This window comes from Mixophyes fleayi, chromosome 4, assembly GCF_038048845.1.
Source record: "Mixophyes fleayi isolate aMixFle1 chromosome 4, aMixFle1.hap1, whole genome shotgun sequence".
Classification (NCBI taxonomy): Eukaryota; Metazoa; Chordata; class Amphibia; order Anura; family Limnodynastidae; genus Mixophyes; species Mixophyes fleayi.
Window position 1 is genome coordinate 216,892,162 of NC_134405.1, and position 16,287 is coordinate 216,908,448.

At 40.2% G+C, this 16,287-nt stretch overlaps 1 protein-coding gene across 1 annotated transcript in view; it reads left to right on the top strand.

Moving 5' to 3' along the window:
* Nucleotides 1-2,820: 2,820 nt before the first annotated feature.
* The window catches only part of NUAK1 (NUAK family kinase 1), a 73,606-nt gene continuing 60,139 nt past the window's right edge, over nt 2,821-16,287 (top strand). The window contains exon 1 of the mRNA XM_075209340.1: nt 2,821-3,876. Coding sequence (XP_075065441.1) covers nt 3,592-3,876 — 285 coding nt within the window. The 5' untranslated portion in view covers nt 2,821-3,591. The remainder of the gene's footprint in view (nt 3,877-16,287) is intronic.

Below are 16,287 nucleotides of genomic sequence, written 5' to 3' on the forward strand. Positions count from 1 at the left end.
TAGATTAAGGTTATCTTAAATACAACATAGCGCACTCTTTTGTGATAAGATTGCAATGTAATGTACACAGGACTGCAAATGAATTGAAATTGACTTTGCTGCATATGTCAGACTGAATGAATGGTTAATATATATAAAACCCTATTCCGGCAGCCAGAATTTATGATTAAGATAAACAAAACCCTATTCCGGCACCTGATATGGATGGCTCAGGTACTCAGACCTCCATTCTGGTAGCCGGAATAAATGGTTAAGGTACTCTGAACCCCCCCCCCGCTCTGCCTCTGACCGTCGCCTCACTGCTTCACTGATCACCTCTTACCACTCCCGTCTCCAGGACTTTTCCCGGGCTGCTCCCCAGCTGTGGAATAATCTTCCACGTTCCATCAGGTTAGCATCTACTCTCAAAGGCTTCAAGCGTGCCCTTAAGACTCATTTCTTTATTCAAGTCTATCAGTCCTCCTTCTAACTCTCTCCCCGAGTTAGTACCACCCTATTTGTGTCTCCCCTTTCCTTTAGGATGTAAGCTCTCAGGAGCAGGGCCCTCTTTCCTTGTGTCTCCTTTTACTATTCCATCACCCTCTGTAACTCTTAGCCTGCTTCCCTAGCCCTATTTTCTTAAGCTTCGGCCGGCCTACTTCTCGTTGATTTCTACCACCACTTTCACTCATTGTCCCAGTAATAATTTGATTTGCATTACCATGTTACCTGTGTCTGTATATATATATATATATATATATATATATATATATATATATATATATATATTTTTGTTCATTTTTGTTCTTTCTGTATCATGTTGTGTCATGGGTCACTGTTTTTGGTATGTTATGTACGGCGCTGCGGACCATTTGTGGCGCCTTATAAATTAAAGATAATAATAATGAATAATAATACTCTGAGCCCCATTCAGGCAGCTAGAATGGATGGCTTAGGTCCTCTGAGCCTCATTTCGGCAGCCAGAATGGATGGCTTAGATACTCTGAGACCCATTCAGGCAGCCAGAATGGATGATTAAGGTCCTCTGTGTACTATTCCAGCAGTCGGAATAGCTGGTTAAAGTCCTCTAAGCTCCATTTCGGCAGCCGGAATGGATGGTTAAGGTTCTCTGAGCCCAAATTGGGAAGCTGGAATGGATGATTAAGCTACTCAGACATTCATTCTAGCACCCGCAATGGATGGCTAAGGTACTCAGAGCCCCATTCCAGCAACCGGAATGAATGATCAAGGTACTCTGAACTCCATTTGGGCAGCCAGAATGGATGGTTAAGGTCCTCAGAGCTCCATTCTGGGACCCGGAATGGCTGGTTAAGGTCCTCTAAGCCGCATTCCGGCAGCTAGGATGGATGGTTAACGTACTCTGAGCCCAATTTGGGCAGCCGGAATGGATGACTAAGATACTCAGAAATCCATTCCGGCACCCAGAATGGATGGCTAAGTTACTCAGGGAGAATGAATGGCTAATGTACTCAGAATCCCGGGTGCTGGAATGGATGGCTAAGGTACTCAGAGCCCATTCCTTCACCTGGAAAGGATTCTAAATGTACTCAGACCTCCATTTCGGCAGCCGGAATGAATGGTTAAGGTCCTAGGAGCCCCATTCTGGCAGCGGGAATTATTGACTAAGGTACTCTGAGCCCCATTCGGCTGCAGGAATGGATGGCTAAGATAATCAGATATCCATTCTGGCACTTGGAATGGATGACTAAGGTACTTAGAGTCCCGTTCCGGCAGCCGGAATGGATGGTTAAGGTACTCACAGAACCATTCCTCCATACAAACTGTATGGTTACGTAATGCTGACCTCTATTCCGGCACCCGGAATGGATGGGTAAGCTACTCAAATATCCATTCCGTCAGGCAGAATGGATAGCTACAATAAATAGCTACAATGTATATATGTATACACATACACAAACAAACATCTATATCTATATATATAATATGTGAAATACTTGTGCCACACCTAGTGTGTATATATATATCTTATAAACACTACACACATTACAGCGAACATATGTGTGTAGCAGAACAGAGTGCACTATACAGGGAGTGAAAGATACAGCAAGCTTCCCTAAAGACACCAACCAGCAGAGGGCGCTGCAGTGAGCTTACTCATTCAGACATACCGGCAATTCCGGTTTTCACCCATACCCTGATATTTCTGCATTGACATGGCGTATAAAACAGCTGTCATTCCATAGTAATCATCCATCATTCCACATTATCTCACTTGTGTAGTGGGGTACAGGTGTGGGGGAGGGCATATGCAAAGGATGTAGTGTGTGAGATTAGGTAATCTGGGAGAAATAGGAGTGATTTCTATAATAGAACACCTCTATTTCTCCCAGATCCCCTAATAGGGGGAAACAGGGGTGTTTTTCCATAGCAGAACAAGTTTTTTTTTACATTTCTGTATTAACATAGTGTATGAAACAGCTGTCATTCCACAGTAATCGTCCGTCAGTCCACATGTGAAACATGACCAATCAGACCTTTAAGATTTTATAAAATATACATAAATGTTCAATTAGCTTTCATTATAGTCAATTGGCATTCGTTTTAACAGACTGGAGCTGTCATTCCTTTTAGTAGGTCCCTGATATGGTTCTTTTTTTCTGCAGATATCTGCATTTTAGTCCTCAAATTTGATATGATTTAACATACAGTTCTCCTGGTAGAAAACAGCAGTTTTGGCATTGAATGCTACAATGTGTTAATTGTGAGTCTTAAGAAAACATACAATCAGAGGGTGGTGCCCTTGGAGGGATTACAGCAAGAAAAGGTGGTACAGGATGTAGGCATGCACTATTTCCCTTGCAGTAGCCTGTATCCCTGGCTTGTGCCCTGCTGGCTGACCTCAACTCCCTGCTCCAGCTCTGCCTGGAATGTGAGAGACAAGGGAGGAGGGGCAGCTCCACCCACATGGGCTTTTCCACACAGAAGAGGAGAGAACAGGGGATGAAAAAGGACTCTCACATAAGCTTGGAAACTGCTACCCGTAAGCATCAGGCAGGGGGGAAAAAAACGAAAGGAAGGAAATCATAGGATCATGGCATCAGGGAAGGTGAATCACCATCCTGTAACTGTACACCGTGCACCTCAGGTCACTATATCACAAACGCTACACCCGAGGCACTGCTGGATTTAAATACTAAATGGAGTGAGCAGTTACAAGGCAAGGCAGATTGTTCTTTACCTTTGAAGAAGACTGACGCTCTTGAGCAATTGCACCAACAGCCAGACCAAATATAGACTGGAAATGGACACCCCTACTGAGCCATATCAGATGTGATAGGTGATTTAAGTGAGACGCGGCACACACGATCATGCTCTAAGCATTTGTTTTGTGTCTTACGCTGCTGATCACATCATTGAACTGAGAGCCGGCTGAATGCGTGCTCACACAGCTGGCAGATCAGATCAGATACCTCCACCAAGCGTCTGCACTATGGGGGTCTGCTGAAAAGGTTAGGTTTAGTTTCTAAACGTGCCAAATGCGTAGTGGCAGGTGCCAAACACAAGTGACAGTGACCTCTCCATTCTGAATCCCTTGTCCTCTGGTGAGGAGACACACTCCCTGCCGGTGAGATGGATGGGGATGCTGTGGAGAAACTGGATGACAATAGCCTGTACGTGGGGCCAGATAAGGGGACTGAGGGCATGGTGGAGCATATTAACTTCTCCTCCCCATCCCAAATCCCCACGGAAGAAGAATCAGCAGCCACTACCCCAGAGCTTACCCCCAAGCAGCATGCAGTTAAGAGACATCACCATAAACACAACCTGAAGCACAGGTATGAGCTGCAGGAAACTCTGGGCAAGGGCACCTACGGCAAAGTGAAGAGAGCAATTGAGAGGTTCTCAGGAAGAGTGGTAAGTATGTTACAAGATCTGTATATTGTATCTAAATGTGTGATGGAACATTGTCTGATCATACTGCTTGTCTACACTATACAATACAGCCAATCAGCTTCAATTGGCTGCCTCACATCATAATCTCTATTAGGTTTTGCAACGGTCTGTTTAACCTTTGGATCCAAACAGGACTCCAGGCAGTGTGGTGTGAGCATTTTCTTGTTTATAGTTTAGTGGCTGTTATCACTGGTTCAGCGTGCATCACAACAGGGACAAGCCAGAGGGTGTCAGGTGAAAGCATCTTGTCCAAGAGAGATATTTGCATTGACGTTCAGCACTTAGCCTCTTGCATGCCTGAAGTAATGACTGGAGCATAGGGGCATGTTAAGTGTATTTTGAGATAATTTTTCAAAGATGTTTGGCTGCATCACAAAAAAACAAGCATGTTTTGAGCTATTAAATAATTTTAATATAACAGTAATTCTACAGTCTGCTAACCAGAAATAATCTATACATTGCAACTTTACATGTGAACAGTGCAATTTATTTCCGTTTGCATTTGTATGTTTACATATATTTTACACTTGTACTCTCAATGTCTTTAATTTGCACTACACCAAAAAATATTTTTTTGACAACACTTTTTAATCATTATGCTGTGCAGACACTTTTAGTTAATTGAAACATCATTACTTTTTTACAATTTATAATATTTTATATGTTTGTACTCATTATTTTAGTAAGTGTGGTAAATACAGTTTCTGGTTTTAATCATTAATATAAACAGTTCTATAACATGAGAATCTGGGATATTCTAAAAGGCATGTGAAATGTAGAGCTAGTGGTTGATCCTGGTGTTGTTATAGCAACAAGACATTTACTGTCATAGATATTATATTACAGTGTGGTGTTAGATATTGTAATTAGTAAATCAATTCAGAAGGCATATATATATATATATATATATATATATATATATATATATATATATATATATATAGCGTCCCTGGTGCTGTTGTCCCTATTCTTTATGGTTGAGCAAATATCAGGGCTGGCACTACCATTAGGAGAACCCTGGTGGTTCTCAAGGCCGCTAGTTTTAGGGAAGGTCTAAAATTCAGAGTCAGTGATAGAATGTGGTATTAATCCCAATGCAAGTAATGGCCACACAGAGTGCCAGGCCACTGACATGAAGGACAAATAGCCAGCATTCATTTGTATACAATTGAAACTGCTGTCTGCTGCTCCTCATGTCAATGTTATACTGGGAGTGTGGTGCTTGGCTATGATGTCACAGCCAAGTGCCACACTCAAAAGTCCCCAGAGCCGAGGATGCTTCCCCATCTTCTGTTTGCCAAAGGTGTTGCTTCCGAATGGGTGGTGGGGTGCTGCTTCTGAGCAGGGGAGGGCTGTCTAGGGCATCCCCAGGTATTGAACTGGCCATGCCATCTGCACAATGAATTTCCATTCTATTGTGTTTGTTTGATGCAAGGAGCATTTACAAAGGGCAAAAATTATATGCAGTGCACTACATGAAAAAACAGACAGTATTTAACTTATGTGCAAAATAGAAAACTAATTTACACCCCTTGTATTGTAACATGGTTTTGTCCAGGAGACTACTTACTTTTTTTTACTTAACTTTCCTTAATGAATCAGGCCCATAGTGTATATACAGTGGTCAAAGTGGGGGTGGAGGGGGTATATGGTGCCATATATATATAATACTGTGTGATATAGTTATAAAATGGGTGCTGTATGATATATACATACACAGCACTTGTGCCAAGCAATTGTTCCGGCATTCAGAAGAGGGCAGCGCAAGCATTAGGTGCCCCTTTCTGCACACAGAACATGAAAAATATAGCATAACCTGCTGGTTCCAGTCACAGCAATGGGTCACACACTGCACCTGGTGTTTCACTTGCTCAAATGGTGGCCACCCATAGTGCCACGTTTCTGTGTAACCTCAAAAAGACAACCAGTAGTGCAGCCCCCGTACCCAGAACAGAGAAACATAGTGTAAATGTCTTGTTCTGGGCCCAGTAAGAAGGTACACACTACAGCACCTGAGGTAGACATTGAATTAGGCACTTAACTGTGTGATTAAACAAAAGCCACAGTCGTTGTCAGTGCAAAATAAAAATATGAGGCAGTGGTTCATATTTTGATCAAAACCTATAAGTTAACAACTGAATATCAAGGATTCTCATTTGGGTGAGGGGTGCCAGAATGGACAATTGCCGTTGTACCATTATAATTTGCAACTGCTGCAACAGCTAAAATATGAGGAATAGGCAAAAAAACATTTGCTATGCACTGGATAGCTCTTTCCAAAACAAGCACTTTTCAATTTGTTTGCACTGCTCTGACGTTATATTTTATTTGCTCTGGGTGCAGACATGGCCAGAAGCTGCCATTAGAAATTGTGATGCCCAGTACAAATTAAATAGGCAGACCACCCTCCCCCGCCCCCCACTTCATCAACCCTCCCCCTCCATGCCCTGTGGATGCAAAGGTGTAACGTGAAGCATGCTACAATGCTTCCCCCATTCCAGTACCGAATCGCACTACATGACCCTCAGACCTCCCCACATCTCACTCAGACCTCCCCACATGCCCATTAGACCTTCCCATGTGCCACTTAGACCACCCCACATGCCCCCTTGACCTCTCCACATTCCTCTTACATGCCCCTCAGACCTCCCCACATGTTCCCTGACCTCTCCACATACCCCTTACATGTCCCACAGACCTCCCCACATGTTCCCTGACCTCTCCACATACCCCATACATGCCCCTCAGACCTCCCCATGTGCCATCATCAGACTTTATCAGATGCCCCTTGCATGCCCATCAGACCTCCCGCATGCCATAATGAGACTGCCCCATATCATTAAACCCCTCATGTACCATCATCAACCATCCCCCATGCCTTCAGACTCTTTGTAATACTTATAGTTAGTGAGATGCTGGTGGGTAGCTGTGAGTGTGATGTCACACCACCGTCACCTCAGCACCTTTGTTAGTGGATTGGGGCGAGGCAGAGGTGAGCTTTCCCCAGCTGGGTCTGATGATCCTGGATTCAAATTGTTTCTTATTTACAAACAGGTTATATGTGAATCAGAAGCAGTTCATGGCCAGGATCATCAGTGATGTTGGGCCCACATGTCAGTATGGGCCCTTTACAATTGTACCCTGAGCGCGTACCACATGATGGCGGCCATGGACATGGCCACATAATACTTTTTCTGCCCTGCCTGAACAGATGCTTGGCATTGTGGATTTACCTGTTTCCTATGACAAACAGGCAAACAGAAATGTAGTGTGCTGTTACTCCACTTTTTGTCACTCACACTTTTGTTCCATCTTTACTTTGTCCTGGAATAATAGACACCTAATGTTGTCCCAGGAATGGCCAAAAACATATGCCTTGAGTTTGGAAAACCGTTCCAGGCATCATAATGGATACTAATTACTGCATTTGCCCTGTTTTGGATACTCGCTGAGGCACTGCATACACACCATTTCTGCTGCCTGTTAAAATTTGTGTTGGGAATCTGGCACCTGATTTCAGGCACCAAATCGGGTACTTAATGTAATAGTTTCCCTGTTACTAGAATGGTGCAGTGTATATACAAAATATACAGTCTTTATTATATATATAGGTAAAACAGATGGCCTCATCTGAGCTGTTGTGGGTGGGGGAAAATGACTGTATCGACCAATAGCATCCTTATAGTCTGTTTGGTCACCAAACTCCTCTAGGCTCTGCTCACAAGACAATGGACCACACATTAAAAACAAAACACATTTTATGTGTTTGTTTAGACCAGTGTTGGCTAACCTGTGACACTCCAGGTGTTGTGAAACTACAACAGCATCCCAGCATGCTTTGCCAATATATAACAGCTGCTGAAAGGGTATGCTGGGACTTGTAGTTTCACAACACCTGGAGTGTCACAGGTTAGCCAACACTGGTTTAGACCTATGTAGATTTATATTGTCAACTTACATTCAAATATTCTGCATCAGAAACCTAAACACAATAGACATCATATATCCCTATGTGCTGTCACAGGTAGTTTATTTGTGTCCATAGAATAATGGACCTTGATTTAATAGCTGATCATGCAAACCACACTGGCAGAGTTGCCGAATATATAACACTTTTATGGCCATAAAAAGAGCGTGATGTGTGATGACAATCAATTGTAATAAATGTGATCATTACTAGGCATACTCATAAATGTGGTAGGAAGATAAACACATTTGGTTTGTGCGCGGTCATCTTACAATTGTACTTACAGGCCATACTGTGTTCTCGGAAGTGATGTAGCTGCTCAAATTAAGAACCAAATGGTTGTATATCATCCTGTATGTTCACCCACAAGCAGCATGAGCCAGGGGCGCAAGCAGGGGGGGAGTTTTTGGGTCTCCAAAAACCACTCCGCTAACGAAGTGCCCCACATAGCGGCACTGTACTATATAGCAGCCACATAGCGGCACTGTACTATATAGCAGCCACATAGCGGCACTGTACTATATAGCAGCCGCGGCGCTGTCAAAGAAGCGTCCGGCACATGTATGACCTTCTTTACTGATAAAATCCGCAATCCAGACTATTAGCCACTAGTGTAGTGGTGTAGTTGCCAAAGTGAATTGAAAAATCTGGGTGATGTTGTATTTGCAACTTATTTTTGACATAGATAATTAAATAGGATAAAATGTTGACCTTTAAGTTCAAAGAGCATATAGCAGCTTACATACTCAGTAGCTTTACATTTCATTCTAACACTGGTTTTATATATTTACATTCCATAATTTTTATGATGTTACAAAGAAAATATGTGGTTTAAGCTGTTTTATAGGTGAAACGCAAGTGTTTTAATATGTAAACCTCCCTGTTCCAAGTATTGTAATGCATTATGTGACTTACTGGCTTTAAATACTTGTAACACTTAAAACAAATATTGTGTGATGAAAAGTTTGAGGCCAATTTCCAGCGGACTTGGTGGAACTGCAAGAAAATGTCTGTGTGACTTATTTTTTATGCATAGACATGATTGTTTTTTAAGTTATGAAGTTTGCCCTAGCCAGAACAGAAACACAAATGATTAGTGCCAACAGTGCTTTATTCCACTTCAGTGTTTCTGCTGGTGATAAAAACCATTATGCAGAGGTTCCCACCTCAGGTTAGGATTTATTTAAGTCCGATTTTGCAACATTGCATCTTATTTTGCAGTTTTGATATGGATTCAAAATAATGTATTACGGAAATTCACATTTATAACCACATATCATCATCATTTCTTTATATAGCGCCACTAATTCCGCAGCGCTGTACAGAGAACTCATTCACATCAGTCCCTGCCCCATTGGGGCTTACAGTCTAAATTCCCTAACACACACACAGAGACAGATAGACACAGACAGACTAGGGTCAATTTGTTAGCAGCCAATTAACCTACCAGTATGTTTTTGGAGTGTGGGAGGAAACCGGAGCACCTGGAGGAAACCCATGCAAACAGGGGGAGAACATACAAACTCCTCACAGATAAGGCCATGGTCAGGAATTGAACTCAAGACCCCAGTGCTGAAGTGCTAACCACTATGCCACCAATCTAAAACTTGGAATATCTAAAACTTGTAAACCTCAAGGTACATATTTGCTAGGAAATAGATTGAAAAATATAAACACTGCTGCTCATATTTTGGAAGTCAATGTTTTGGGCATAAAAGAATCAGATCCAGGTTTCCAAAATCAGATATAGGTAGTTCTGATAGCCAAGATTGCTTGGAACTAGGAAACTCCCCCCAGCAACCTCAACAGCCATTGGTGGGGCCTCAGTGGGTGAAGTGCACAAAAAAACAAGATCTCTTGGTATCAGAGTGATGCATAAAAACTTTGCCCTGCTAGCGTTCTGAGTATAAGCCTAGATTTCCCTAAAAACCTGTCCATTATACAAATATTGTATAAATATGTTAATGGTACACTAACAGATATTTAAAAATAATATTCTTCCATTAAATTAGACTCTAGAAAAACCAAACTTTTGCCAATTTACTCAACATAATCCAATGGGAATACTTCTTTCTTGACAATCCCAAAGGAAAAAGAAATTCCTTCTCAGTGGTGCTTCAACATTTCCAAATAAAATAACAATGAATGTTGTTAGCGATGAGGCTTCCTGAATGTGAGAGATATGACAATTTCCTCTAAGGTTATAAACTACATGAAAGGAAAAACAGAATCCAGAGCTCTGTGTGATGACCACTAGCTATATAAAAATTATAAATAATATGATAAATCTTGTGATGGTGGGAAGAAAGAAGAATCCATATGAATTCAATATTTATTATACCTCTAATCTAAAATACTTTAAATCAAACCCCATAAAAAGTTACAGTATATAAAACAAAAGAACTTAAATCTCATACAAATAAATAATGGATCTAAGTCAGCTGATAGCATTGCTCACAGCTGGCAATCAAAATAATAAGATAATAAATATACCAAAAGGGGCGCACGCAGGATTTTTAGGGGGGTCCCACCCAAAAAAAAAAGCGAGAGAGCAGTAGCTCAGTTTCGGCAGCACTGTACTATACAGCGGTGCTGTATACAATACAGCACCGCTGCGGCTGCTGTATAGTACAGTGCCGCCATGTGGGGCAGTTTGTTAGCGGAAGGGAGGGGTTTCTGGAGACCCAGAAACCACCCCTGCGTGCACCCCTGACCAATTAAAGAATGCAATGTTACTTGGCAGCGATTGCTAACCACATTCCCGTGTAAGTTTCTAATATATTTCAGCAACATTTATCCATAAAGCATCAGCAGCAACCAATCAGCAGCTAATATTGACCAGCACAATCTTCTCTGAAACATATAAACAATAATAAAGGTTTAGCGTGTGTGAATGTATTGGTGCACAGATATTTATCATTATCAGTTTGTGTCTGTATGCAATCAGAATATAAAATCCCACAGTAGCAAAATATGTACTAGTTCAATAGAATAATTTATTCAAAGTCTAGATTCCATGTATAACATATTCAATGACTGTACTAACCAAACAGAGTACCACCTTACAGGCAGAACAATCTGCATGTCAGAGTCTCTTCAACTAAGAAATTGATGTATTTTTGCAAACCTATAAGAGGATGTTTATTTGAAGCAACATCTTATTTGAAGTAATAGCAGCTACAATGCAAGGAACAGAATTACAGTCACAGTTCCAAATAAATGAAAAGAGAGTATCACAATCTTACTTATCTTGAAAAAAGAACTATGAGGGGCCAACAGTAGTCCCGCTGTGTATACGGAGCAGGTCTCTTCAGTGCACATTCAGTTATTACAGCATTCTTAGGACCTTTTCGGTACCATCGTCATCATCATCACCATTTATTTATATAGCACCACTAATTCTGCAGCACTGTACAGAGAACTCACTCACATCACTGTGTCTTTAGTATAGGTCTCTTAGTGGAGATTCAAAAAAATAATTGCCACTTACTGGCAAGTGTGAGGCAGTGTGAAAGAAAGGCTAAACAGAGTGGACACATAACTGTGGATGTTCAGATACAGAACTCCAATTAGTTCTCTACAACAGTGTTTCCCAAACTCAGTCCTCAGGTACCCCTAACAGTGCATGTTTTCCATATCTCCTTGCTGGAGCACAGGTGTAATCATTACCGACTGACACATTGTAACAGATCCACAGGTGGTATAATTACAAGGTGTCAGTCAATAATGAATACACTTGTGTTCCAGCAAGGAGATATGGAAAACATGCACTGTTAGGGGTACCTGAGGACTGAGTTTGGGAAACACTGCGCTACATTGATGAAGATAACCATTTAGCTCTCATTCAATCAGATAAAGAGGGTGATGTTTAGCAAAAATAGTTTTGAACAGATATATATCACTGCCAAATATTTCCATGCACACAGTAGATTTATCAGAGATGAGTCCTATTAATCCACAGGTAATAATATAACAAACCATGTTATATAATGAGAACTGCTCTGTTCACTGCTCCTGCAGCCAATCACAAGTGTCTTACCACACTGAATGCTTGTAATTGGTTGAGCAGCTTTTGATTCTACGGGTCAATTAAGGACACAGTCATTCAGTGCTGGATTGTTGTTGATCTGATGACTGTTGGGTGGTGTTCCTTGCATAATATAGAGTGGGCCTAAGTTTGTGAAACAGAATATAAAAATGAGATAAAAGGATTGAAGGGGTTCATATCTCAGCTCTGAGTTTGCAGAGTTCTGGTCTCCTATAAGTTTATTGAGAAGCATTTTGCACCTTCCATTTGTACTTCGGCAGAGAAGCACTTTGCCTATTGTAAAAGAAAAATCCTTTAAACACACACAAGTACCAAATGTACTAAAGACAGCTACAGCCACAGAAGTGTTAGGACACTGGGATGATCACTATGTTACTAGTAAGGGGAAACTGACCAGTAATATGCTTTACCTGCAATTGATTTCCTCTCTGACATCTTTGACTGTGTTTAAATGGGAATTGTCAGTGTGGTTTGACTTTTGTTGGACACACATATCCTCGCTTAGTCACTATGACTAGCTGGAGGGCTTTATTGATAATACTTGTCAAGCGCACACCGACAGGATAAACAACACTTTACATTTTTTCTGCACACAAAAGTTCATATTAAAAAACATACAAATGCATAAAAATATATGGATCTCTGGATTGCTATAGGGATGAATTGGCAATTTCTATATAAGGCAAAAAGTCATATGCATGTTTTCATTATATCTACAATCTTACATATACGAAGCAATGTCCATCCAAATAGTTTCTCTTTCCTTTTCAGAGGCCCATAAATTAAGTTCTTTACCTTTATACTCACAAACCGCTTTGTGAGATGTTCCCATGCACTTTTGCATCCCACGAGGTAATTGCAGATGTCCAGTGTCCTCGTAAAGAGTATTTAGCAGATGTCCAGTGTCCCCATGAAGGGTAGTTTGCGATGTCCAACATAAAATAGATTAATAGCTCAGTTCGTTCTTCTACTCGGATCTTTCGTTGGTTTGCAGCACATGCATTCCATGTCGCTTTGAAATGCAAGCACTTCCGCATTGTACTGGAGTTTTTACGTCATTCAATGAGAGCACCAAGGGCCTGATTCATTAAGGAAAGTAAGGCAAAAAAAGGAATAAATTGTCTCCTGGAGAAATCATGTTACAAAGCAAGGGGTGCAAGTTAGTTTATTATTTTGCACATAAGTTAAATACTGTCTGTTTATTTATCTACCACACAAATACTTGATAGCTTTATTTTTACACTGAAATTTAATGTTGATCTAGGACATGCCCTCCCCATCTATAAATCTGTCCCCACATTTAAAATTTACCTCCCCCTCCAATGCAACATGGCTTTGCCAAGGTGCAAAGTTACTCCTTTTTTTGCTTTCCTTTCCTCAATGAATCAGGCCCAGAATCTTTTAATTACAGATTCAAGTGAACAGAAGGGAGCCTCTAAATAATGTAACACAGTCCTCTGAATAATTCACATATGACCAGCAGAGATACCAAAAGAAAAACTTTACTTTGGAATTCAGGTGTTCACAGGAAAAAACTTCCATTCTGGTTCCATTTATATGTTCATTTGTTCACTATACTTTTACTTATACCTAGATATCAAGCCCGGCAATATCTGTAAAGACCATTTCAAAATACAATGTATAATTGAAGCAATACAAACAGTAATTTTCAAACAACATAGCTAAAATTGAAGTTGCCTTATGTGATCTCTCTTTTTTAGAGCAGATTAAAACATGAGCTAAAATTTAATATTATAGTGAGGGTTGTGTTGTAAAGATGGTAAAATATCATGGAATTAATCACGGTCATACACTTTTGTGCAGAGGAAATATCTGGTGGTGAGTGAGACATTATGAAGGGGGAGTTATAAAGAGGTATTACTGAATATGTACTAAGGACACAGTTTTCCAGATGCATTTTTGAAACACATTTGGCCAAAGATTGCATAATAGCTCTGGCTATCTGATTAAGCCATTATTAGACAGTAACACCCAGATGCTTTGGGATTATTATCTAAGTACACAAATATTTAGTTTCACTTTGATTTTTTAAGTGGGTTGAACCATCAACATCCACATTTTCTTAAGGGGATTGAACCATCCACATAACTTAAAACATCCATGTTCGTAGTTTTAAGTTGAAATATAATTGAAGTCATATATCAAAGGCAAAACGGTCCAAAGTGCAAATACAATTTTGGTTATAGTGGTGGAAAGCCCGCATTTTCCAGGGAATTCCTTGCCAATCCCTGCCGTTCTCCAAACATTTAATTTCCCATTTGGACTACAACCGATTAAGAATAAAATAACATTTTATTTTTATTTAATAAGTGTTGGATAAGCACTGCTTGTAATGATGTTTATTCAACTTAATTTTATGGGAAAACTGTGTACATGTGCCTTTTTATTTTTTTACTTTTCAAGCAGGGAGCCCTAGGGTCCGATGTCAATTATTCTGGGACTTCTGAGGTCCCAGAATAATGGCATGGTACAGGTTTGGTAATCTTTGGACTAGCAGGACATGCTATTTTTGCAGATTCGCCGAGAGAGCCACAAGTCCTGTATTGAGGATGGGGGGTGGGGGGGCAATGTAATGAAAAACTTCTCATACAAAAGTGCTACAGGTAATAAGGACATTCCCATTGACCTTCACTCTCATGATTTATTTAAGCCATAAAGAATGCTAAACTGAGAAGTATTCTAGGACGGCAATGAAAATTTGTCTTTAATTTAAGTGAGTTGTACTAAAGAGGCTGGAATTTAATATAACATTTATAGGCATCTCCTAAAGATTGTTCTCTTTCTCTGTACATCAAGATGCACTTTCAATTTGCAGAGATTTCTCCAAAAAGAGGAGAGGGGGTGTGGACCTTACTGTATGCTGAGCAGACCATCAAGATGCGCTGGTGCCAGACCAAGTTTATTTGCAGTAAACATCTGGCACGCTTTGTTAATGAGTTACTATGTTCAATTATAATTAGAAATTCTGGACTAAATATTATTTATTTTGTTCTTTCCTACCCTTCATTTTCTAATTCAGAGGTGAGCAACCTCTTTGTCAGTACTCTAAGTGGGGAGCTAGAATTGTTTTGAGGCCACTTGATTGTAAACAATGAGAAATGTCTTTTTTGGGTTTGCAGAACAATGGCACCTGGTTCCCAGCTACACAAGTAGAATGAGCAACACTATTCTTATTCACCACTTGTCTTCTTTCAAGCTCCTCGCGACATTGTCCAGGACACTCCGCTGTGATTTTCCTATATGGACACACACCAACTTGACATTGGGCCTTGACCACATGCTCTAGTATTGTAAGAGGATAGTCACATCTTAAGTGAGCTACAGGAGAAATTAAAGGTATTATAGGAAAATAATAAGAGAACACTTTTTGGCACCATCATAGAAACAAGGATAGAATATTTTTATGCATACCACTGTTAATATTTCCATTAGACAAATACAAAGGGAAAATAATAAACATAGGTTTGAAATTCTTTTAAACTTGAATTACCCCTAGAATGTTGTTTAGGCACACTCTAATTCTGTTATATTACACAGAAGCCTGCACCAGATAAGTGAACTGAAGCATTAATAAGAAAAGGTTTCCATGCCAAGTTGCCCCGATAGAACAGACATAAATGTTATATGCATACCTCCCAACATTGAAAAAGACATAATCAGGACAAAATAAGCCTCACCCCCACCCATCAAATCCTGCACATAATCTACTTAAACCCTTCCCAATTCACCTAACCATGTCCTCGTTTTATTGAAGACCCACTCACATTACTCTAAGCTTCGCACAATTGGCGGTTTGCATATGTTTACAAACATCACAATTATTGGGAGGTATGTGAAGGTACTGCTGGAAATCTTCATGGTACTAGTGGAAGCTGTTCCCTCATGGATACATTGGTAAATGTAAATGCAGAATATAAATTTGTAAGTGAGCATACGTTTCATGATCACTGATTTTATGCATATTTTTTGATACTATTGGTATAAATTGTCCTTGTTGCAGTAACACAGAATCATTCTGTTGCATCCTTTCTTAGAACATAAACACAAAGTAAACAACAAATATACTATTCACCACTGGAATTCAAATAAACCTGGGGCTGGGAGACAAATTGCCAGTGACATAATTCACACTTTTTTCAGCTGTCCTTCTGTCACTAACAATTGAGTCATCCTTGCTGACATAATTACACATTGTCTTCATCAATCTGCTTCCGAGAAGGAGATGATATATGTATGGTCCATCTATCTATCTATCTATCTATCTATCTATCTATCTATCTATCTACCTCATATCTATCTATCTATCTATCTATCTATCTATCTATCTATCTATCTA